We start from the raw sequence: 24,354 nt of genomic DNA, 5'->3' as shown, positions 1-24,354 counted from the left end.
GATTACAGAATCTTAACACTGACTACAACTGGCCAGACACCCTCTGATATTTGTGTAATTTTATGATCAGCTTCAAGTACCAATTTACCAGGGCCATCAAGGAAGAATCTATAATCAAAATGCATACTTAGAAAATGCTGTAATCACTGACGGGAAACCACTCAATAGAAGACTGATGGAGGAACTACTCTTAACACCGACACACCCTTCCCACGAAGTGGGGGCGAGGCTCTAGGGTCAAAACTGTATAAAGTAAGGGAGAGGTTTACCCCAGAACAGACTCAACATTCAACCTTACCAACCAACATTCACTCAAGGCTGTACAGGTAAGATTAAGTTGTGGTGGATTGTGCTATTCATATCAGATGATTTTGTAGTGTTTTAGAGTCAATATGAACAAGTATATATAATGTTGCAGCATCACAGCTATAGAGTTATTTCATTTTTCATCTTTGAATCGTTTAAGTCAGCCGTTTGCATGATTGTTCAGACCTTCAAAGTGGAGTGTATTATATTTGCTCTTAGAAGCATTCTCTAATTTCATCAGGCTCATCTATGTGCCACATTAAACAATGTGGCTTGTAACCACATGGAAACAAGTAATTCATTATTATCTACTGCTATATGGCAGTCTGCAACTATATGGCAATTTAAAACGTGATTCATTGCACATTGCAGATATTTTGTATCTTTAAAAGATAGCTCTCAGTCTTTCATAGACACAATTTAAGAAGCAAAGACATTAGCCAAAAAGACCATCAGTATGAAAAACTAAAATCATACACATCATATTTTTTTTACCCAAATATATTCCTGTAAATATGATAATACTTAAGATCATATAAAAGATAAGGACTAGAAAAGGATAAGATGAGTGGTTATAGACGGACACTCAGTTTCTGCTATATACATGAAAGTAATTAAATTGCATTGTCACTGCCAAGTCATTTCCACTGAAACTGAACTCTTTCATGCTGAAGATGTTTGAGATGTGACAGAGGCTGAAGAGGAATAGTGTCTTCCATTAAGCCAATAGGGAATGCATATCGATATGTATGCACCAATCACTCTCACTGTTCTTTTGTTTCAGATATGAATCTGTCTCCTTTACTGGTAGCCATTGGGCTCTGTGTGTTGCTAGGCTGGTGTGATGGCTCAGATGGTAAGTTATTTAATCAAGCAATATTAAAGAATCCTGCATAGCTTCCTAAAAAAAACTTTATTATTCAGAAATGTATTATTCCGTTGCATAATTTCTGTCATCAATGATATTAAACAAGGTCATAGTTAACCTTGGTTAATGCTGTTACCCTGCTGGTCAAACCAATGGATGTGCATAACAACTTTACAATTTGGCTTATTCACAGAAAGCCCTGGTCGACCTTTCATACTAGAAGCTATTGAAGAGGCCAAGAAGATTGTGGATGAGGCCTACAAGTATTCACGTGAAGAGTAAGTATAGAATTCTGCTGTACACTACATTCCTTAAACAATTTCACTGTTTTTCCATTTCTAGGTGTGATTCAACTTGATACACTGACAAATGCTTGACATGAATGGCTGTGGCTATGTCTTGTCCGATTCTGTAGGAGTCTGAGGAGAGTGCGTAGGGAGGACATCCGTCCCTCAGATATTCTGCGACTGATGAAGCAGCCAGCACGGGATACCCGCAATGCAGTGCGGGCCGCTGATACCATGGACGTCGCCCTGGGGCTCATCCACGAGAAGGCCCATCACATTCACAAGAGATCCATCAATGCCACAGGTCAGACATGAGCAAAACATTACTTGCATTCTCTGACACTCATCCATATCCTCACATCCTTCCAGGTATGGTGACCACAGGACTCACTGTATCTTCCTCTTTCAGACTTGATCACAGAGGACGAACTCCAGCTCATTGAGCGTCTCACAGGCTGTGCTGGCCGTGTCCAGTCCCCATCGTGCAGAACGACACCCTTAATCAACAAGTACCGCACTGCCTCAAGCCTCTGCAACAACAAGTGAGTGCTGCAGATCAACACCACATCTCCCCAAGACTAAAAACAATGTAATAGTTTAAGCAATAGTGTTTGTGCAGACTACTTGTGTTGACTAATAGTGTTTGTGCAGACTACTGGTGTTGACTAATAGTGTCTGTGCAGACTACTGGTGTTAACCCACAGTGTTGGTGTTGACTGTCAGTGCTCAAAATAAATGAGACGGAATTCTTGGTGTGTGTTTCCTTTGTATCTTATTGGCTCCTCTTTCCATTCCCAGGAAAAACCCAAGACTTGGAGCTTCAAACACACCTTTTGCCAGATGGCTCCCAGCTGAGTATGAAGATGGCATCTCTCAGCCAAAGGGGTGGGACCGGAGTAGACTGTACAATAATGTCCTGCTCCCTCTGGTATGATTATGCTACTGATGATAAGGATGACGCTACTGATGATGATGGTGTTGATGATGATGGCATCTGCTCCTCTGTGGTTCATGTTCATCCCTCATGTTTTTCTCTGTTCTCTGCTTTCAGGTGAGAGTGGTGTCCAACCGTATCCTGAGCACCACCGACAATGGCGTTGAGAGTGACAATGAGTTATCATACCTGGCGACGATCTTCGGTCAGTGGAATGACCATGACCTGACTTTCACGCCTCACTCGCCCAGCATACGCTCCTTCAGCAGTGGCCTGAACTGTGACACCAGCTGTGAACAGTCCAATCCCTGTTTCCCTATACCGGTTTGTGACATACACTTTCTCTTGCTCTCTCTGACTCCTCTTCTTTCCTCAGTCTGTCTGTGTCCATCTTTCTCTGTCTCTCCCTCTCTCACACATCTGCATGTGTTTTCACCTCCTTTCCCTAGGTCCCTAGTAATGATCCCCGACTGCCCCAAGACGGCTGCATTCCATTGTTCCGTTCGGCTCCAGCCTGTGGCTCCGGAAATACTGCCTTTATGTTCGGCGGACAGGCCAATGTACGTGAGCAAATCAATGGACTGACGGCCTACGTGGATGTGGGCCAAATGTACGGCTCAGATGACAGCCTGGCTCGTCATTTGCGAGACCTCACCAATGACGGAGGTCTGCTGCGTGTCAACGACAGGTTCCGTGACTCATCAGGCAACCGCGAGCTGCTGCCCTTCTCGAGTGTGGAGGGAAACATGTGCGCTACACGTAAACACATCACCAATGATACCACTGCTGAGGAAGTACCCTGTTTTGTGGCGGGTAATTATTTACACATTTCTTCCTCGCTGCTTTCTTCTCTCTTATATATTGTTTGCTATACTCTTCAATTGCTCTCCTTCTCATCATGGTTTTATTTCTATAAGCTTCCTGACAACCATCTCCCCATCTGCTGGTTGTGCACAGGTGATTCACGTGTTGATGAGAACATTGGCCTGACATCTCTGCACACTATGTTCTTGCGGGAGCACAACCGTCTGGCCCGGGCCCTGCGGCAGCTCAACCCCCACTGGAGCAGTGAGACACTCTACCAGGAAGCCCGCAAGATCCTGGGTGGCTACCATCAGGTAGGTTTACCAACCATGCATCCATGTGCCTTCTCCTCTCACACCCTATTTTTAAAATGTTTTTTAATTGTCCAGATTTTCCCACAGCTTTCTTTTACTCTTTATTTATCTTTTTCTCTCTGTCTCTCCTTCCCGCCCATTCACACTTGTGCTATTTCAGGTCATTGTGTACCGTGACTACCTTTTGCACATCATTGGCCCAGAGGCGCACAACCGTTATCTGGGCAGATACTCTGGCTACAACGACAGTGTGGACCCAAGCATCTCCAACGTGTTCGCCACTGCTGCCTATCGCTTTGCCCACAACACCATCCAGCCTCTGATGTTTCGTCTGGATGAAAACTACCAGGACCACCCCCAGTTTCCCAGCGTGCCCCTCTTCAAAGCCTTCTCTACCCCATGGAGGGTGGTCTTTGAAGGTTAGTATGAGCCTCTCCATTAATAGACCTTCATATTTGATGGATTAAACTAAACATGAAGGCATTTGCCTCTTCCTATATGACAGTGTTTAGGACCATTACAAACAGCACCCACATATATCGGAGATATGATATTTGAAAGCAGAGAGCTGATTAAATCACCACTGTCAATTATATTAAACTCTGGAATGTAATATTTCATTGGAACCATTTACGTTTCACAGTCTGTTAAAGCTCTACATCTCCAGCCATGTATAATCTGATGTAAAAACCTATGCTGATTTCCAGAGCATTAAAATACACTCAACCCTTCTCCCCCCCTGCAGGTGGCGCTGATCCTCTGATCCGGGGCCTGGTGGGGAGACCGGCTAAGCTAAACACCCAGGACCACATGATGGTGGATGCCATTCGGGAGAAGCTCTTCAAGTTTACCAGTCGCCTGGCTTTGGACCTGGGCTCCCTTAACCTCCAGCGAGGCCGAGACCACGGCCTACCTGGTACTGCGCTAAACATTATAACTTTACTGTGTTGTAAAGATATTACAGACCATTTGTGCTTAACTAGTCAACGTGAAACCACCAAGGTCATTGGTTCTCTAAAAATATTAGTGAGGTTCACATTTTTTCTCTGCACATTGCTTGTCTGCTCAGTAGTCAAAAGATGAAAATGTTATGTCACATATACCAATACAAAAGTACTGTAACTCATTGTCCCTCTCTTTCTCTCACTCCAGGCTATAACACATGGCGCCGGTTCTGTGGTCTCTCCACTCCTAAGACACAGGCAGAGCTGGCTCAGGTCTTGAATAACGCAGACCTGGCCCGTCGGCTCCTGGAGCTGTATGGATCTCCTGACAACATTGACATTTGGCTTGGCGGTGTGGCTGAGCTTTTTGTCCCTGGTGGCCGTGTGGGACCCCTTTTCGCCTGCCTCATTGCCAAACAGTTTCAGAATATTCGCGATGGGGACAGGTGAGATAGAGAGGGAATTCTGAGCTTGGGACCACATTTGCATGATGCTGTCGGTAGGAAAACTGTATGATCAGGGAAAGTGTATTAAAACCGGATGTCGTCACTTTAAGCCGGTCTCTGGTTGGATAAAGCTTTTCAGCAGAAATGGACAAGGACCTTTACTTTTTAGTTGAGAAGTTGTGTTGATCGCCTGGCATGCAAACGATCGGTTTTCTTTAAATTATTATTATTTTTGTGAAGTTATACGGCTTATGTGAATAAAGCTATCTACACAACTTTGTATATGTCTACATTGACTCGTTTAGTTGTTCATGTGGTACACGTAGGTCTTAACTGAAGCTAACGCTTAGACCAACAATCCATTGGAACACATAGTAGCTAGCTAGCCTCGCTGCTAATAAGTCTAACGTTAGCATGCTAATATGAATAGTCCCATTATAGTCAGGTGGCTTAATGCTCAATTGACTTGTTAACCGAACTTTTACGAAGTCATACAACTAAACACACAAGTGACTTGTTAACCGAACTTTTACGAAGCTATATGACCAAACACAAAGCTAGCACTGTTAATTCCGCTATAGCTAGCCAGGTCAATTAGCTCGCCTAAGATACTGCAATTTAAGCTAACCAATTACCTCATTCCCCCCAAAACCCATCGATTACATGTGTTTGTGATGTGTAACATATATCCTTAATCAGTCATTCAAGTTATTAACGTTTATTTACCGCTAGCGATTACACGACACAAGGGTAATTCAATCGCTATTAATGTTGAGCTTGAACTTCAACAACGTCACACAATATTAAAAGTCAGGCATCGGCATGGTTCCTACAGAATAAATCAAAGATCCTTGTCCATTTCTGCTGAAAAGCTTTATCCAACCAGAGACCGGCTTAAAGTGACGACATCCAGTTTTAATACACTTTCCCTGATCATACAGTTTTCCTACCGACAGATGCCATCAAGCGTCTTTGGGTACCTAGAAAAGTGCTTTATAAGTTTAAAGTATTATTATTATTATTATTGTCTTAGTATGCACTGTAGATGCCACATCACTTAGAAGCTCTCCCTTGTGTCTTCAGGTTGTGGTGGCAGAACCATGGGGTGTTCACAAGGGCACAGAAGACCTCGCTGGCCTCTGTCTCCCTGGCCCGCATCATCTGTGATAACACAGGCATTGGAGATGTGCCCAGCAACCCCTTCGTCTTTAGACCCCGAGGTTCAGGCTACATCAAATGTGATGACATCCCCCCATTCGACCTCCGTCCATGGTTGGAGACAGGTGAGTGGACATTAGAGATGAACCACACATTTTTGTGTGTGTATAGTCCCTCACAAACAGACAACAGATATTTTGTCATTAGAAATCCAATCACTGCATGTCTTCTCCCTGGTACTTCTGCTGTTCCTTCTGTATTTGAATAATGAGCCAAATGGAGCCAAACATGACTGTGATAAGTAGCCACATTGTTAGTTGACATATGGCTCTTTTGACCTTCCAGGTAAGGTTGATAATCACATTGCCAACGATGGAAATGAGGTTAGCGAGGATTCATTTATGCATGTTATATTTGCACAGATTATGAAATCGTAACAGGCCACTTTTTTTTTGATAATCAACATCTTGAATTACTGATTTAGTGCCAGATTACAGATTGACAGATTAGATGAAGGAAAATGTCAATACTATGAACATTTTCATAATTTCTGCAGATCCAGACACAGAGCCTATCCCAGGGCCCCCAGGACCACGCGGACCTCCAGGGGAACGAGGTAATGTAGGGATAACCATTGATTCAATCACATATTGCTTCAGGAAGAAATTATGGAATCCATGTGCTCTTGTGATGTTCCTGGTTTGCTTAATCTGACCATCTTCAAGCGTACTGAATGTTCAGCTGTGAAATTGACCGTACCTGTGTTACTCTGCAGGTCCCGCAGGGTCCCAGGGTCTAAGGGGTCCCCCTGGGCCCCCTGGCAGCCAGCAGCCCCGTTCTGCTTTCTCTGTCAGCCTCGGGGGCTCCATCCCCTCCTACAGCAATGTCCTTCGCTTCCGCCGGGTCACCTACAACGGCCAGAACCACTACAGCACAGAGACAGGCAGGTTCACTTGCCAGGTGTCTGGCGTCTACCAGTTTGAGTTCTTCTGCACAGCGTTCCGGAACGTGGGCAGCGTGCAGCTGAGGCGAAACGGGTCAGTGGTGATGACCGCCTTCTCCTCCTATATGGACGGTCGGATCAACTACACCGGGGACACTGTGGTGCAGCTGGGGCAGGGGGATCAGGTGTGGCTGGAAGCCACCAAAGGGGGATCTGGACTTCTCTCAGAGAGTTTCTTTTCTGGACACATCCTCTTTACAGTCTGAGGGAAGAAGAAAACATTCTGCATTCTGTCTTTCTATATCACACACACAAATATTTTCACAAGCGTGTTCCAAAAGAACTATTCTACATACTCTCATTATTGTTTTTATACTTGATCATCAGAAACAGCACAGAAGAGTCTTTGTGAGAGTCTGGTCTTGTGTTGTTAGGTCAGTAAACGCAGACCTAACTTCACCGGTGCTTGTTGCAGAATGTAGATGTGTCCATTCTATTCCACTATGTTTATATCCACGCGATTGAGTTTAGTGCTTATTTATTTATTCACTTACATTTGCAGTGTTCGTGTAGTGCTTTTCTTTATTTTAGGACATCACGATGCCTCGTAGAATCATGGCTATAAATGTGAAACGTAATTGTTAATGATACAAATATTCTCGTATTCATTATTATTATAATTATTTAAATCCGAGGATGTCTGTAGAGTTGTAGAGAACACAATCACCAACGATTTCTCACAAATTCAGCCTTTAACCCTTCTAACACGGAGAGGTCCCGTGGGGCATCTGGTGTGTTTTTGAGGAATTGCATTTAAGAAAACTCTGGGCGATTTACGACTGCTATTTAGCGTACTGAAATTCTGGTCTAAGTTCAGAACGAATCCCAGATGAGAAAACTTTCATGAATGCCAAATTTGTCCCTAAAACATAACGTAAGTGGAGTTCAGAAGAAATTCCTTTTTAAATTCTTCTTAACTGCGTTCGAGAATGACGCCCATTGTTCTTATATTTTAGTACACAGGCAAAAACACTGGTCTAGAATCAAGGTCAAGGATATACAGACACGGTCAAAGAAGTAGAGCTCAAACAGAAAACCACAAGGAACTGGTTTGGTAGCATCTCTATAACAGGCAATACCTCACAATGACATAAGGAGCACAGTCTTTAAAAAAGCGCTGTTCAGAATTCAGGTAAAGCGGGGCAAGACTGGTGTGCGCAATATATTTTTTATCATTCCTGAAATACCTTTTGGTCACTTGTCCAACTTTCACAGATATGCTAGTCCAAATGTGTGGTGAGGTAGGTGATAATAATAAAACAAATGTGTGGCATAAAGGTTTGGGGACTACTATTTGTTATATACGCACTGATTTGTTAGGAGTAAGTCAGGCTTTATTAACAGGTAATTAGGCATAAGTAGAATATTTTCTATATTGTCATGTTACCTATAATACCACCTTTCCCCAAGTGAAACAGATCTTGCACCCAATCAAGCATGTGATAATAATAAAATAATCAAAGTAATACAAATAATAAAAGTGTGCTGTCTAGCTTACACTGGAATTGAAAGCTTTATACCTGCATCCTAATCTGAACCTGAAACGTGTCACTATCTACCCACCCAGAAAGATAACACACAACAATAATCCACACCTCAGGCTCAAGTGCTGAGGTCATCACAAAGTGTCCTGAGGCAATGGCTCTCAGATTTGAATTTGTTTCTTTTGAGGTCTCTGTGAGCTGTCTACGTTGACCTCAGTGGAGCACCTCCAAGACACAAATATCTTAAAAATGAGAGAAGATAAGAGGTTCCTACATACAGGCATGGTAAAGGGCCTGTGTACCCCTGTGACATTGAAAAGGGCCTGTTTACCCTTGTGACACGTAAAAACTAGGGTCTATCCTACCCTTTGTTTTGTTTGGGTCACAGTGCATTGTGATATTTTCAAATGAAATTGACTAGTTCTCTTCACCCTAATCATGTTTCCAAACAAGTAAATGATACTGCAACACAAATGTGATTAATGCATGAAACAACATCTGGCTCTCAAAGCAAGCTGCAAGAACACTTTGGGTCTAATTGAAATTGATTACTCATTGAGGATATCTGTACAGTTATTTGCCCAAGGAGAACAATGAACAAGGGTTTATCTGGTAGAGAATTAGTGTAGGTTCAATACGTCATACACGTATTGCACGTGAAGTGTTTTAGTTTTTATCCTGAGGGTCCCAGTATTTGCCAACAAATTGGCAGGACGCCACCTATCACAACACAAATTGTAGGTATTGTAGGTAAGTACAAGAAAACAAGTTTGTGGGCAATGAAACGTCACTTTTGGGCAATGAACCTTTACTTTTGTACATGAAAACAGACAGTGCACATATATTTTTCAATTTCATACCACTGGCACATTCTGTAAAATCCTTGTCTGATTTATGCATATTTCTACCAGTGACAAAGTACCATCTTGCCTTCAGATGTGTTACCTGTTTTTATTGACCTAATGACAAATATAATATAATCTATAATCTACATGTCCTCGTGGTTTCATAGTGAGACGGTGCTTACCAGTTTAATGTTCTACATACAGTTTAATGTTCAACATACACATTAATCAGGGGGCAGTGCCTTTCTCTTATCAACAGATACAGCAAGAGCCAGAAGGGCATTTCCCTGAACACTTCATGGTTTACTTCCTTATTCAGTTGACCTACCATATTAACACCCTATTAACACCCCATATTAACACCACAAGTATGTAATAGATCAGTATGTAAGACCTTTTAATAATACTTACTTTAACATACACAGCTCTCATTGGTGAATAGTAATTGCCACTATTTTGAAAATAAAAAGATATTTCAACCAGGCTCCTCCACTGAACACTGAACTTCACTAACTGATCATAGTTGCCCTATACTGTCAGATGCATATGCCAATATGTGCCATCTGTCCACACTGATTAACACAATAAGATCAGAGTTGTTATTCACAACAACTGATCTATACAGTCATTGACAAAAATATTACACTTCTGTCAGATAATGCACCACTTCTACCAGAAAATTGTTGCAATTACAAATGCTTTGGTATTCACATGTTTATTTCTATTGTTTGCATTAGAACGACACAAAAAAGCAGAGAAGAAAAGCCTAATCTGATACATTTCCACACAGAACTCAAAACATGGACTGGAGAAAAGGATTGGCACCTTTTCAAAATTGTAAGAAATAATTGTATTTCAAGCATATAATGCTCCTTTAATTTGTATCTAAACTCACCTGTGGCAAGTCAAAGTGCTGGTAGTATAGAAATCACACTTGCAAAATAGTAAAAAGTTGACTCAACCTTTGTGTTGTGTGTCTGTGTATACCACACTGAGCATGGAGAAAAGAAAGAAGAGCAAATATTTGTCTGATGATTTGAGAACTAAAATTGTGGAAAAGCATTGACAATCTCAAGGCTATAAGTCCATCTCCAGAGATCTTAATGTTCCTTTGTCCATGGTGCGCAATGTCATCAAGACGTTTACAGCCCATGGCATTGTCGCTAACCTCCATGGACGTGGAAGGAAGAGAAAAATTGATGAAAGATTGCAACGAAGGACTGTTCGAATGTTGGATAAAAAACTTAGAACAACTTCCAAACAAATTCAAGCTGACCTGCAGAGACAGGGTACAACAGTGTCAGCTCGTACTATCCGTCGCCATCTGAATGAAATGGGACGCTATGGTAGGAGACCCAGGAGGACCCCACTGCTGACACAGACATAAAAAAGCCAGACTGGAGTTTGCCAAAACTTACCTGGGGAGGCCAAAATCATTCTGGGAGAACGTCCTGTGGACAGATGAGACCAAAGTAGAGCTTTTTGGTAAAGCAGTTTAGAGAAAATGAAACAAGGCCTTCAAAGAAAAGAACACGGTCCCTACAGTCAAACATGGTGGAGGTTCACACATGTTTTGGGGTTGCTTTGCTGCTTCTGGCACCGGATGCCTTGACTGTGTGCATGACATCATGAAATCTGAAGACTACCGAAGAAGTTTGGGGCACAATGTAGGGCCCAGTGTCAGAAAGCTGGTTCCCCGTCAGAGGTCATGGGTCTTCCAACAGGATAATGATCCAAAGCACACTTCAAAAAGCACCCAGAAATGGTTTAAGACAAAGCGCTGGAGGGTTCTGAAGTGGCCAGCAATGAGTCCAGATCTAAATCCCATAGAACACATGTAGCTCGATCTCAAAACAGCAGTTGGGAGAAGGCACCCTTCCAATGTGAGAGAGCTGGAGCAGTTGGCAAAAGAAGAGTGGTCCAAAATTCCAGTAGAGAGGTGTAAGATACTCATTCATGGTTACAGGAAGCGATTGATTTCAGTTATTTTTTCCAAAGGGTGTGCTCCCAAATATCAAGTTGAGGGTGGCAATAACTTGTCCAGTCCATTTTTGGAGTTTGGTGTGTAAGCATGTCAGATATCTGATTATATATTTACAAAGTACAATATATGGTCACAATCTATGTTTCAATATCCGTTAACATTGCTATGTGATGTACATTTGTAAAGATATGTAACATGTGTGTAAAACGTGTTTACGGTGTGTAAATATTGTGAATACACTGCTCTTCAGTGGTTTGTCTTTTGATACAAAGTAAAACCCACTGGACTTTAAGGAAGTTACTGTAACTCTTCTTTTGTCCCCACACAAGCAGATGGTGATAAACCAGCAATTGTGCTGGGCAATGAAGGACAAGCCAATAAATGTGTCTCACATAGAAATGTGACTCATGTTCAAGACCATCATCCTGTACAGATAAATCATCATCCTGTGAACGGTAAATCATGTAATGTTACTATCTGATTTTTTTTGCTGTAACAATAAAAAAAACTCCCTGTGAATGTGTCAGAAATGTATAGATCCTTTGAAAATTATTTATTTTTAGGCAATGTGATACATATACATATATATGTGTGTGTGTGTGTGTGTGTGTTTCTCACTGTTTCTGGGATTAGGGTGACTCTGGTATCAAAAAGAGAATTAGAATAATGTATCGAGAAAGGAATGACATCTCGTCCTGTATCAAATGTGACTATTAAGAAAGTTGTGTCCACATTGGTATGAACCCAATATAGATAGATAGATAGTGTAGGAGCCATTTGGGTTCATGTTTTAATCTTGTTTGGGACACTAGATGGCGCTCTACCTTAATTGGGCTCACACAATATAGGTAGGAAAGTTCATGCAGGTGTCAGGTATTGCTTGACAGAGGGAGAGCACACATAGCTTTTTGACTTGTGTATGGGCTAAGTCTACACTTAAAGCCCAGAGGGATTGCTGACTGAGCACTTGATTTACGCGCTTGTTAGATGTAAAATAACGTTCCAACTTTGCGTTCTTGTTCTTGGCTATGATACTTTATTTCTCACAATAATCCAATCAATAAAGGTTTCCATACATCCAAACTTGCATATTAATTTACATGTTACAGACCTTTGATGACACAAATGAAGCGGTCAAAAAGCTATGTGTGCTCTCCCTCTGTCAAGCAATACCTGACACCTGCATGAACTTTCCTACCTATATTGTGTGAGCCCAATTAAGGTAGAGCGCCATCTAGTGTCCCAAACAAGATTAAAACATGAACCCAAATGGCTCCTACAGATAGATAGATGGATACTTTATTTATCCTGAGGGAATATATATATATACTGTATATCACCTGGGTAGAACCTGGGTAATGTAAAATTAACAATTTTGTATTGGAAGAAGCCTTTTGAATTGAGGAAATGTTATTTATTTATTCTGGTTGTAAGGTAAACACAGGAAACATTCCTCTCTGTAAATGGTTGACACATTCCTACAGTAATTGTGGTCAAAATAACAATGACTAATAGTCAGCAAGCTATTATAAGCTTCAAATATAAACATACATATATCAACAGTTGCCCTAGACTGTCTTGACAGTGACAAACTTTAGTCTTGAGAGTGACACATAACTGCTCTGACATAGACATTATGTACTGAGAGCTGAGGACACATTACAGCCGTCAGTAGAGTTATCAATAAATACATTAAACATTGAGTATACGTGTTGCTTTTAAAGGAGGAAATGGAGAGAGAACCACAAAGCCCCAGTTATGACAAGCACGTTTCATACAGCACAGTAGCCGAGCCCATGATAATACCAAGTAGTAGCACAGACACTATTAGTCAACACCAGTAGTCTGCACAGACACTATTGCTTAAACTATTAAGATGAAATACGGGACAGTGACACTGATCTGCAGCACTCACTTGTTGTTGCAGAGGCTGGAGGCAGTGCGGTACTTGTTGATTAAGGGTGTCGTTCTGCACATTCACATTCTTAGGCAATACAACTAATGGCCTAAATGTAGTTACTGGTGTCTGTCAACAGCTATACTGCGATGGAAACACAACGTCCCAAAGGCATTGGCCAAGATGACTCGGTCCTGAGTGGATACAGTGGGGAAAATAAGTATTTGAACCCCTGCCGATTTCGCAAGTTTGGCTACTTGCAAAGAAATGTGTGATCTATAATTGTAATAGTAGGTGTATTTTAACAGTGAGAAACAGAATAGCAACAAAAAAATCCAGAAAACTGCATTTTATAACATTTATGACTTAATTTGCATTTGATGCAGAAAATAAGTATTTGAACCCCTAGCAAAACATGACTTAGTACTTGGTGGAATAACCCTTGTTGGCAAGCACAGACGTCAGACTTTTCTTGTAGTTGGTCACCAGGTTTACACTGTTACACACATCTCAGGAGGGATTTTGGTCCACTCCTCTTTGCAGATCCTCTCCAAATCCTTAAGGTTGCGTTTTCAATGGGAGGGAATGAGGGAATGAGGTTCAAGCCCAATATTCCACGTTACATGGCCCCATCCATAGTCCCCTCGATGCGGTTGAGTCGTCCTGTACCCTTGGCAGAGAAACAGCCCCAAAGCATAATGTTTCCACCTCCATGCTTGACGGTGGGGATGGTGTTCTTGGGGTCATATTCAGCATTCTTCCCCCTCCAAACGCGGCAAGTCGAGTTGATGCCAAAGAGCTTGATTTTGGTCTCATCTGACCACATCCTGTCTCCCAATCCTCCTTAGAATCATTCAAGTGTTCATTGGCAAACTTCAGACGGCCCTGTACATGTGCTTCCTTGAGCAGGGGGACCTTGCGAGTGCTGCAGTACTTCAAACCATTACGGCGTAGTGTGTTGCCAATGGTTTTCTTGGTGACTGTGGTCCCAGCTGCCTTGAGATCATTCACAAGCTCCCCCTGTGTAGTTCTGGGGTTATTCTGCACCTTTCGGATGATCACCGATACCACACGAGGGGATATCTTGCATGGAGCCCCAGACCTAGAGCGATTGACAGTTGTTTGGTGTTGCTTCCATTTACGAATAATCGCACCAATAGTTGTCTGCTTCTCACCAAGCTGCTTGCCGATGGCTTTGTAACCCATTCCAGCCTTGTGCAGGTCTACAATCTTATCTCTGACGTCCTTGGTCAACTCTTTGGTCTTGCTCATGGTGGTGAGGTTGAAGGTGTGAAGTATGATTCTTTGGACAGGTTTCTTTTATACACGTCACCAGTTGAGATCAGGTGTACCTTGTTAGGCCTAATGAGGACTAATCTGTGTGCTTCTTGGGCACATAACTGGTCATTGGGAGCCAGAATTCTTGCTGTTTGCTTAGGGGTTCAAATACTTATTTTCTGCATCAAATACAAATAAAGTCATAAATGTTAAAAAAAGCTGTTTTCTGGATGTGTTTGATGATATTCTATTTCTCACTGTTAAAATACACCTACCATTACAATTATAGATCACACATTTCTTTGCAAGTGGCCAAACTTGCGAAATCGGCAGGGGTTCAAATACTTATTTTCCCCACTGTATGTCACTGTAGATTCCTAGTGAATCAAAAATTTGAATTTGACTTCATGCCATTAACATAGTTCAAGACCCTTTTAAAGGAGGAAATGGGGAGAGAACCACAATGTCCCAGTTATGACAGGCATGTTAAATATAGCACAGTAGCTGAGCCCATGATAACAACAGCTTGTACCTTACTCTCTGTGAATAATTAAACCAGGAAATTCTGTAGAATACTGACAGTAGTGCCATAATGATAAAACGTACAAAGGTAGAAGATATTCCGAGAAGGAAGTCAACTCATTCCCTTCCTTATTACAAATGGCCAAATGACCTAAATACATACATAAAGAACAACATTTTACTTGTGTTATGGCTTTAAAATGTTTATTGCCAAAACACGTTGTATTCACTGCTAAAGCAGGCTTCCTTCTGTAACATTCACCCCTCTTACATTGGCAGCATAATACTTTATACTTCTGAATTAAATAACATAATGTCAAGGTATAGAGCCAAAGCTTCAGTGGACATTTACATTAAGGCCATTAGTTGTATTGCCTAAAAATGTGAATGTGAAGAACGACACCCTTAATCATCAAGTACCACACTGCCTCCAGCCTCTGCCAACACAAGTGAGTGCTGCAGGTCAGTGTCACTGTCCTGTATCTCCCCAAGACTAAAAACATCTTAATAGTTTAAGCAATAATGTCTGTGCAGACTACTGGTGTTGACTAATAATGTTTGTGCAGACTACTGATGTTGACTAATAGTGTCTGTGCAGACTACTGGTGTTGACTAATAGTGTCTGTGCAGACTACTGGTGTTGACTAATAGTGTTTGTGCAGACTACTGGTGTTGACTAATAGTGTCTGTGCAGACTACTGGTGTTGACTAATAATGTTTGTGCAGACTACTGGTGTTGACTAATAGTGTCTGTGCAGACTACTGGTGTTGACTAATAGTGTTTGTGCAGACTACTGGTGTTGACTAATAGTGTCTGTGCAGACTACTGGTGTTGACTAATAGTGTTTGTGCAGACTACTGGTGTTGACTAATAGTGTCTGTGCAGACTACTGGTGTTGACTAATAGTGTCTGTGCAGACTACTGGTGTTGACTAATAGTGTCTGTGCAGACTACTGGTGTTAACCCACAGTGTTGGTGTTGACTGTCAGTGCTCAAAATACATGAGACGGAATTCTTGGTGTGTGTTTCTTTGTATTTCCTCTGAACTACTCTGATGACCAGTAATCTAGATTGTATTAATCAATTACCTCCGAAACACTGTTTAATCCTTTAACACATATTTTACAGGCATGCTTCGGTTAAAATCCACACCACTAAGACCTTGTTCACAAACAAGTCCTGAAAATATACTCAATAAATATAATTTTTGAGAATCAACCCAAAATGAAACCGTATTAAAGGTGATTTTCAATCTCTGACTGTGAAGAAGCATCATGCAAGTAGTAATTCATATTCAGTATAGGTGGACTGAAAAGAAGCACTCACATCTAAAACTATATGCTTAGAAATGAAAGTCAAAGTCTGAAAAAGTCTGAAATCAATCAAATGTGTAGAAATCATACAAAACAAGAATTACTCATGGATTACAGAATCTTAACACTGACTACAACTGGCCAGACACCCTCTGATATTTGTGTAATTTTATGATCAGCTTCAAGTACCAATTTACCAGGGCCATCAAGGAAGAATCTATAATCAAAGTGCATACTTAGAAAATGCTGTAATCACTGACGGGAAACCACTCAATAGATGACTGATGAAGAGGAAGGAGGAACTACTCTTAACACCAACACACCCTTCCCACGAAGTGTGTTGGGGGCGAGGCTCTAGGGTCAAAACTGTATAAAGTCAGGGAGAGGTTTACCCCAGAACACACTCAACATTCAACCTTACCAACCAACATTCAACAAGATTCAGACTCAAGGCTGTACAGGTAAGATTAAGTTGTGGTGGATTGTGCTGTTCATATCAGATGATTTTGTAGTGTTTTAGTCAATATGAACAAGTATATATAATGTTGCAGCATCACAGCTATAGATATTAGGGTTTTCTTTTTATCATCTTTGAATCGTTTTAAGTCAGCCGTTTGCATGACGGTTAAGACCTTCAACGTGGAGTGTATTATATTTGCTCTTTGAAAACCAATCAGGAAAAGATCCAAAACAAACTTTTATGTGTGTCTTAGAAACATTCCCTAATTTCATCAAGCTCATCTATGTGCCACATTAAACAATGTGGCTTGTAACCACATGGAAACAAGTAATTCATTATTATCTACTGCTCTATGGCAGTCTGCAACTATATGGCAATTTAAAACGTGATTCATTGCACATTGCAGATATTTTGTATCTTTAAAAGATAGCTCTCAGTCTTTCTTAGACACAATTTAAGAAGCAAAGACATAACCAAAAAGACCATCAGTATGAAAAACGAAAATCATACACACAGGTATAAGATGTTTTTTTACCCAAAAATATTCCTGTAAATATGTTAATACTTAAGATCATATGAAAGATAAGGACTAGAAAAGGATAAGATGAGTGGTTATAGACGGACAATCAGTTTCTGCTATATACATAAAAGTAATTAAATTGCATTGTCACTGCCAAGTCATTTCCACTGAAACTGAACTCTTTCATGCTGAAGATGTTTGAGATGTGACGGAGGCTTTAGAAGAATAGTGTCTTCCATTAAGCCAATAGGGAATGCATATCGATATGTATGCACCAATCACTCTCACTGTTCTTTTGTTTCAGGTATGAATCTGTCTACTTTACTGGTAGCCATTGGGCTTTGTGTGTTGCTAGGCTGGTGTGATGGCTCAGATGGTAAGTTATTTAATCAAGCAATATTAAAGAATCCTGCATAGCTTCCTAAAAAACCTTTATTATTCAGAAAAGTATTACCTTGGTTAATGCTGTTACCCTGCTGGTCAAACCAATGGATGTGCATAACAACTTTACAATTTGGCTTATTCACAGAAAGCCCTGGTCGACCTTTCATACTAGAAGCTATTGAGGAGGCCAAGAAGATTGTGGATGAGGCGTACAAGTATTCACGTGAAGAGTAAGTATAGAATTCTGCTGTACACTACATTCCTTAAACAATTTAGCTGTTTTTCCATTTCTAGGTGTGATTCAAGTTGATACACTGACAAATGCTTGACATAAATGGATGTGGCTATGTCTTGTCCCATCCTGTAGGAGTTTGAGGAGAGTGCGCAGGGAGGACATCCGTCCCTCAGATATTCTGCGACTGATGAAGCAGCCAGCACGGGATACCCGCAATGCAGTGCGGGCCGCTGATACCATGGACATCACCCTGGGGCTCATCCACGAGAAGGCCCATCACATTCACAAGAGATCCATCAATGCCACAGGTCAGACATGAGCAAAACATCACTTGCATTCTCTGACACTCATCCATATCCTCACAAAAATGTCCTTCCAGGTATGGTGACCACAGGACTCACTGTATCTTCCTCTTTCAGACTTGATCACAGAGGACGAACTCCAGCTCATTGTGCGTCTCACAGGCTGTGCTGGCCGTGTCCAGTCCCCATCGTGCAGAACGACACCCTTAATCAACAAGTACCGCACTGCCACCAGCCTCTGCAACAACAAGTGAGTGCTGCAGATCAACACCACACTCCTGTATCTCCCCAAGACTAAAAACATCTTAATAGTTTAAGCAATAATGTCTGTGCAGACTACTGGTGTTGACTAATAGTGTCTGTGCAGACTACTGGTGTTCACCCACAGTGTTGGTGTTGACTGTCAGTGCTCAAAATACATGAGACGGAATTCTTGGTGTGTGTTTCCTTTGTATCTTATTGGCTCCTTATTCCATTCCCAGGAAAAACCCAAGACTCGGAGCTTCAAACACACCTTTTGCCAGATGGCTCCCAGCTGAGTATGAAGATGGCATCTCTCAGCCAAAGGGGTGGGACCGGAGTAGACTGTACAATAATGTCCTGCTCCCTCTGGTATGATTATGCTACTGATGATGTTGATGCTACTGATGATGATGATGATGCTTCTGATGATGATGGCATCTGCTCCTCTGTGGTTCATGTTCATCCCTCATGTTTTTCTCTGTTCTCTGCTTTCAGGTGAGAGAGGTGTCCAACCGTATCCTGAGCACCACTGACAATGGCGTTGAGAGTGACAATGAGTTATCATACCTGGCGACGATCTTCGGTCAGTGGAATGACCATGACCTGACTTTCACGCCGACCTCGCCGAGCATACGCTCCTTCAGCAGTGGCCTGAACTGTGACACCAGCTGTGAACAGTCCAATCCCTGTTTCCCTATACCGGTTTGTGACATACACTTTCTCTTGCTCTCTCTGACTCCTCTTCTTTCCTCAGTCTGTCTGTGTCCATCTTTCTCTGTCTCTCCCTCTCTCACACATCTGCATGTGTTTTCACATCCTTTCCATAGGTCCCTAGCAATGATCCCCGACTGCCCCAAGACGGCTGCATTCCATTGTTCCGTTCGGCTCCAGCCTGTGGCTCCGGAAATACTGCCTTTATGTTCGGCGGACAGGCCAATGTGCGTGAGCAAATCAATGCACTGACGGCCTATGTGGATGTTGGCCAGATGTACGGCTCAGATGACAGCCTGGCTCGTCATTTGCGCGACCTCACCAATGACGGAGGTCTGCTGCGTGTCAACGACAGGTTCCGCGACTCATCAGGCAACCGCGAGCTGCTGCCCTTCTCGAGCGTGGAGGGAAACATGTGCGCTACACGCAAACACATCACCAATGATACCACTGCTGAGGAAGTACCCTGTTTTGTGGCGGGTAATTATTTACACATTTCTTCCTCGCTGCTTTCTTCTCTCTTATATATTGTTTGCTATACTCTTCAATTGCTCTCCTTCTCATCATGGTTTTATTTCTAAAAGCTTCCTGACAACCATCTCCCCATCTGCTGGTTGTGCACAGGTGATTTCCGTGTTGATGAGAACATTGGCCTGACATCTCTGCACACTATGTTCTTGCGGGAGCACAACCGTTTGGCCCGGGCCCTGCGGCAGCTCAACCCCCACTGGAGCAGTGAGACACTCTACCAGGAAGCCCGCAAGATCCTGGGTGGCTACCATCAGGTAGGTTTACCAACCATGCATCCATGTGCCTTCTCCTCTCACACCCTATTTTTAAAACGTTTTTTTTTTTAATTGTCCAGATTTTCACACAGCTTTCTTTTCCTCTTTATTTCTCTTTTTCTCTCTCCCTCCCACCCATTCACACCTGTGCTATTTCAGGTCATTGTGTACCGTGACTACCTTTTGCACATCATTGGCCCAGAGGCGCACAACCGTTATCTGGGCACATACTCTGGCTACAACGACAGTGTGGACCCAAGCATCTCCAACGTGTTCGCCACTGCTGCCTATCGCTTTGCCCACAACACCATCCAGCCTCTGATGTTTCGTCTGGATGAAAACTACCAGGATCACCCCCAGTTTCCCAGCGTGCCCCTCTTCAAAGCCTTTTCTACCCCATGGAGGGTGGTCTTTGAAGGTTAGTATGAGCCTCTCCATTAATAGACCTTCATATTTGATGGATTAAACTTAACATGAAGGCATTTGCCCTCTCCTATATCACAGTGTTTAGGACCATTACAAACTCTACAAGTTACACATATATTGGAGATTTGATATTTGAAAGCGAAGAGCTGATTCTGTCATCACTGTCAATTATATTAACCTCTGAAATGTAATATTCCATTGGAACCATTTACGTTTCACAGTCTGTTAAAGCTCTACATCTACAGCCATGTATAGTCTGCTGTAAAAAAAAACCTCTGCTGATTTCCAGAGCATTAAAATACCCTCAACCCTTCCCCCCTCCCTCTGCAGGTGGTGCTGATCCTCTGATCCGGGGCCTGGTGGGGAGACCGGCTAAGCTAAACACCCAGGACCACATGATGGTGGATGCTCTCCGGGAGAAGCTCTTCAAGTTTACCAGTCGCCTGGCATTAGACCTGGGCTCCCTTAACCTCCAGCGAGGCCGAGACCACGGCCTACCTGGTACTGCGCTAAACATTATAACTTAACTGTGTTGTAAAGATATTACAGACCATTTGTGCTTAACTAGTCAACGTGAAACCACCAAGGTCATTGGTTCTCTGAAAAATATTAGTGAGGTTCACATTTTTTCTCTGCACATTGCTTGTCTGCTCAGTAGTCACTAGATGAAAATGTTATGTCATATATACCAATACAAAAGTACTGTAACTCATTGTCCCTCTCTTTCTCTCACTCCAGGCTATAACACATGGCGCCGGTTCTGTGGTCTCTCCACTCCTAAGACACAGGCAGAGCTGGCTCAGGTCTTGAATAACGCAGACCTGGCCCGTCGGCTCCTGGAGCTGTATGGATCTCCTGACAACATTGACATTTGGCTTGGCGGTGTGGCTGAGCCTTTTGTCCCTGGTGGCCGTGTGGGACCCCTTTTCGCCTGCCTCATTGCCAAACAGTTTCAAAATGTTCGCGATGGGGACAGGTGAGAGAGAGGGAATTCTGAGCTTGGGACCACATTTGCATGGCGCTATCAAGCGTCTTTGGGTACCTAGAAAAGCGCTATATAAGTTTAAAGTCTTATTATTATTGTCTTAGTATTCACTGTAGATGCCACATCACTTAGAAGCTCTCCCTTGTGTCTGCAGGTTGTGGTGGCAGAACCATGGGGTGTTCACAAGGGCACAGAAGACCTCGCTGGCCTCTGTCTCCCTGGCCCGCATCATCTGTGATAACACAGGCATTGGAGATGTGCCCAGCAACCCCTTCATCTTTAGACCCCGAGGTTCAGGCTACATCAAATGTGATGACATCCCCCCATTCGACCTCCGTCCATGGTTGGAGACAGGTGAGTGGACATTAGAGATGAACCACACATTTTTGTGTGTGTATAGTCCCTCACAAACAGACAACAGATATTTTGTCATTAGAAATCCAATCACTGCATGTCTTCTCCCTGGTACTTCCGCCGTTCCTTCTGTATTTTAATAATGAGCCAAATGGAGAAGGACAAACATGACTGTGATAAGTGGCCACATTGTTAGTTGACATATGGCTCTTTTGACCTTCCAGGCAAGGTTGATAATCACATTGCCAACGATGGAAATGAGGTTAGCGAGGATTCATTTATGCATGTTATATTTGCACAGATTATGAAATCTTAACAGGCCACTTTCTTTTGATAATCAACATCTTGAATTACTGATTTAGTGCCAGATTACAGATTGACAGATTAGATAAAGAAAAATGTCAATGCTATGAACATTTTCATAATTTCTGCAGATCCAGACACAGAGCCTATCCCAGGGCCCCCAGGACCACGCGGACCACCAGGGGAACGAGGTAATGTAGACATAACCATTGATTCAATCACATATTGCTTCAGGAAACAAATATGGAATCCATGTGCTCTTGTGATGTTCCTGGTTTGCTTAATCTGACCATCTTCAAGCGTACTGAATGTTCAGCTGTGAAATTGACCGTACCTGTGTTACTCTGCAGGTCCCGCAGGGTCCCAGGGTCTAAGGGGTCCCCCTGGGCCCCCTGGCAGCAGCAGCCAGCAGCCCCGTTCTGCTTTCTCTGTCAGCCTCGGGGGCTCCATCCCCTCCTCCAGCAATGTCCTCCGCTTCCGCCGGGTCACCTACAACGGCCAGAACCACTACAGCACAGAGACAGGCAGGTTCACTTGCCAGGTGTCTGGCGTCTACCAGTTTGAGTTCTTCTGCACGGCGTTCCAGACCGTGGGCAGCGTGCAGCTGAGGCGAAACGGGTCGGTGGTGATGACCGCCTTCTCTTCCTATGTGGACGGTCGGATCAACTACACCGGGGACACTGTGGTGCAGCTGGGGCAGGGGGATCAGGTGTGGCTTGAGGCCACCCAAGGGGGATCTGGACTTCTCTCAGAGAGTTTCTTTTCTGGACACATCCTCTTTACAGTCTGAGGGAAGAAGAAAACATTCTGCATTCTATATCACGCACACAGGCATGTTAAAATAATCACTAGCACACACAGGCATGTAAATATTTTCACGAGCGTGTTCCAAAAGAACTACACCACATACTCTCATTATTGTTTTTATAATTGATCATCTGAAACCGCACAGAAGAGTCTTTGTGAGAGTCTGATCTTGTGTTGTATTTGTACTTACTGCATGATACTTGTTGTTCACATGGGCACACATGGTTGGCCATCTCTCATTACTGTCCATGCATTGTGGTAATTATTTAGAAATTATACTTGCAAATATGATGCTGAGATATGTTATAAATTAGGATGGAGCCATATGAATTCTGTTTAATCTGGTCTGAGAAGTGGATTCTGAATGTATTCTAATTCACAGAACCTTTGATAAAGGTTGAACACGGTAACAGTACAGGTTATATTTAGTGTAGCACTTTGCTTGTTTTGAAAGAAAAATGTAAGAATTACCATATGGACATCCTCTGATATGTTGAATTAAATAAAATGTTATTATTATTATTTTGCTACACAGTGTTTTCCTGAGAAACACAAAACAACACTCAAGTCAATAGAGTAAAAATACATCAAATCTGTAGCCAGCCTGGGGGAAGGCATACAACTACACAACATTTTCAATGAGTTTCAAATACGTTTTAGTATCATTTATTGTTTTGTTAGACCTCTTTAAATGCCAAAATAATGGCTTAGTTTTGCAATATTTATATTTGGGGAGGTGTTAGGTGAAAATTCACTCAAGTTAACTCAGGACTCCGGAGTTGCATATAAGTATATTTATTAACATTAACAACAACAACAAGCTTGTCAGGCTCACCCACATCCGGGCAGGTCAGAGTCATAGGGATGGTTGTCACACACTATGGGGTTGTTTGTCACAATGTTATTTTAATGGGAAAAATCTTAAAAAGAAGGCAAGAAGGCAGAACTAAATTTGAAAGTTTAATTGCATTGACAAGTTGTCAAATACATAACTTAACGCATCTTAACACAAAATGAGCAAGGAACATGAACAGGAAACATATCTTTAAGCCAGCCTATATAAAAACATGAAGAACAAAACAAATAACCCATGTGACCAGTGCTGTAGTGGTAAAATTAGAGGTGGGTAAACTATGAATTTTGTGATCAGACAGACCTCGACCCGATGCAACATGACGCAATGCAACACGGCGCGAAGCAACGCAACACAAAGCGTTGCGACTCTGTAAGGCTGACCTGGCTATATTCCATTATGTTATCAGTTAAAGTCATATTAAATCAATGACAGTGAATAGATGTGTTTGGAGTTTGTAGTTTATAAAATTAAAAAAGAAAACAGTAAAGAAAAGTATGTGTAGGCCTCACAAAAATTAAGGCCTCTGGAAACAGGCCCAGGGTGTTGAAAAGTATAATATAAAAAGAAACCATGCTGCAATTAAACACTTCCCCTG

The 24,354-nt window shown here is 42.3% G+C and overlaps 2 protein-coding genes across 3 annotated transcripts; both read left to right on the top strand.

Moving 5' to 3' along the window:
• Positions 1-273: 273 nt before the first annotated feature.
• Positions 274-23,425, top strand: LOC116224708 (eosinophil peroxidase-like). Its single transcript, XM_031585357.1, has 16 exons — positions 274-326; positions 1,091-1,162; positions 1,368-1,452; positions 1,590-1,765; positions 1,871-2,003; positions 2,260-2,389; positions 2,513-2,719; positions 2,845-3,208; positions 3,353-3,513; positions 3,674-3,932; positions 4,259-4,429; positions 4,666-4,903; positions 5,987-6,186; positions 6,618-6,677; positions 6,837-7,284; positions 22,901-23,425. Exons 2-15 carry the CDS (start codon positions 1,093-1,095, stop codon positions 7,268-7,270), a joined length of 2,688 nt encoding a protein of 895 aa, XP_031441217.1. The 5' UTR covers positions 274-326; positions 1,091-1,092; the 3' UTR covers positions 7,271-7,284; positions 22,901-23,425.
• LOC105895489 (eosinophil peroxidase-like) lies at positions 16,750-23,425 on the top strand. 2 transcript variants are annotated; one of them, XM_031585356.2, is made up of 16 exons: positions 16,751-16,849; positions 17,673-17,744; positions 17,898-17,982; positions 18,120-18,295; positions 18,407-18,539; positions 18,772-18,901; positions 19,028-19,234; positions 19,360-19,723; positions 19,868-20,028; positions 20,188-20,446; positions 20,785-20,955; positions 21,193-21,430; positions 21,594-21,793; positions 22,018-22,055; positions 22,228-22,287; positions 22,447-22,594. In XM_031585356.2, exons 2-16 carry the CDS (start codon positions 17,675-17,677, stop codon positions 22,468-22,470), a joined length of 2,316 nt encoding a protein of 771 aa, XP_031441216.1. In that variant the 5' UTR covers positions 16,751-16,849; positions 17,673-17,674; the 3' UTR covers positions 22,471-22,594. The 2 variants fall into 2 exon arrangements, with proteins under 2 accessions (XP_031441215.1, XP_031441216.1); XM_031585355.2 differs by lacking the exon at positions 22,018-22,055 and having other exon boundaries at positions 16,750-16,849; positions 22,447-23,425.
• Positions 23,426-24,354: the final 929 nt, after the last annotated feature.

Source organism: Clupea harengus, chromosome 18 (genome assembly GCF_900700415.2).
Source record: "Clupea harengus chromosome 18, Ch_v2.0.2, whole genome shotgun sequence".
NCBI lineage: Eukaryota > Metazoa > Chordata > Actinopteri > Clupeiformes > Clupeidae > Clupea > Clupea harengus.
This window is presented reverse-complemented; position numbering and strand designations above follow the sequence as displayed.

Excerpts from the sequence above, each read along its gene's own strand:
- LOC116224708 (XM_031585357.1), top strand. The coding sequence starts at position 1,093 with ATGAATCTGTCTCCTTTACTGGTAGCCATTGGGCTCTGTGTGTTGCTA. Across the intron at positions 1,766-1,870 it reads GAGATCCATCAATGCCACAG|ACTTGATCACAGAGGACGAA; the intron begins GTCAGACATGAG and ends TTCCTCTTTCAG. Across the intron at positions 6,678-6,836 it reads CGGACCTCCAGGGGAACGAG|GTCCCGCAGGGTCCCAGGGT; the intron begins GTAATGTAGGGA and ends GTTACTCTGCAG.
- LOC105895489 (XM_031585355.2), top strand. The coding sequence starts at position 17,675 with ATGAATCTGTCTACTTTACTGGTAGCCATTGGGCTTTGTGTGTTGCTA. Across the intron at positions 17,745-17,897 it reads CTGGTGTGATGGCTCAGATG|AAAGCCCTGGTCGACCTTTC; the intron begins GTAAGTTATTTA and ends GCTTATTCACAG. Across the intron at positions 19,724-19,867 it reads AGTACCCTGTTTTGTGGCGG|GTGATTTCCGTGTTGATGAG; the intron begins GTAATTATTTAC and ends GGTTGTGCACAG.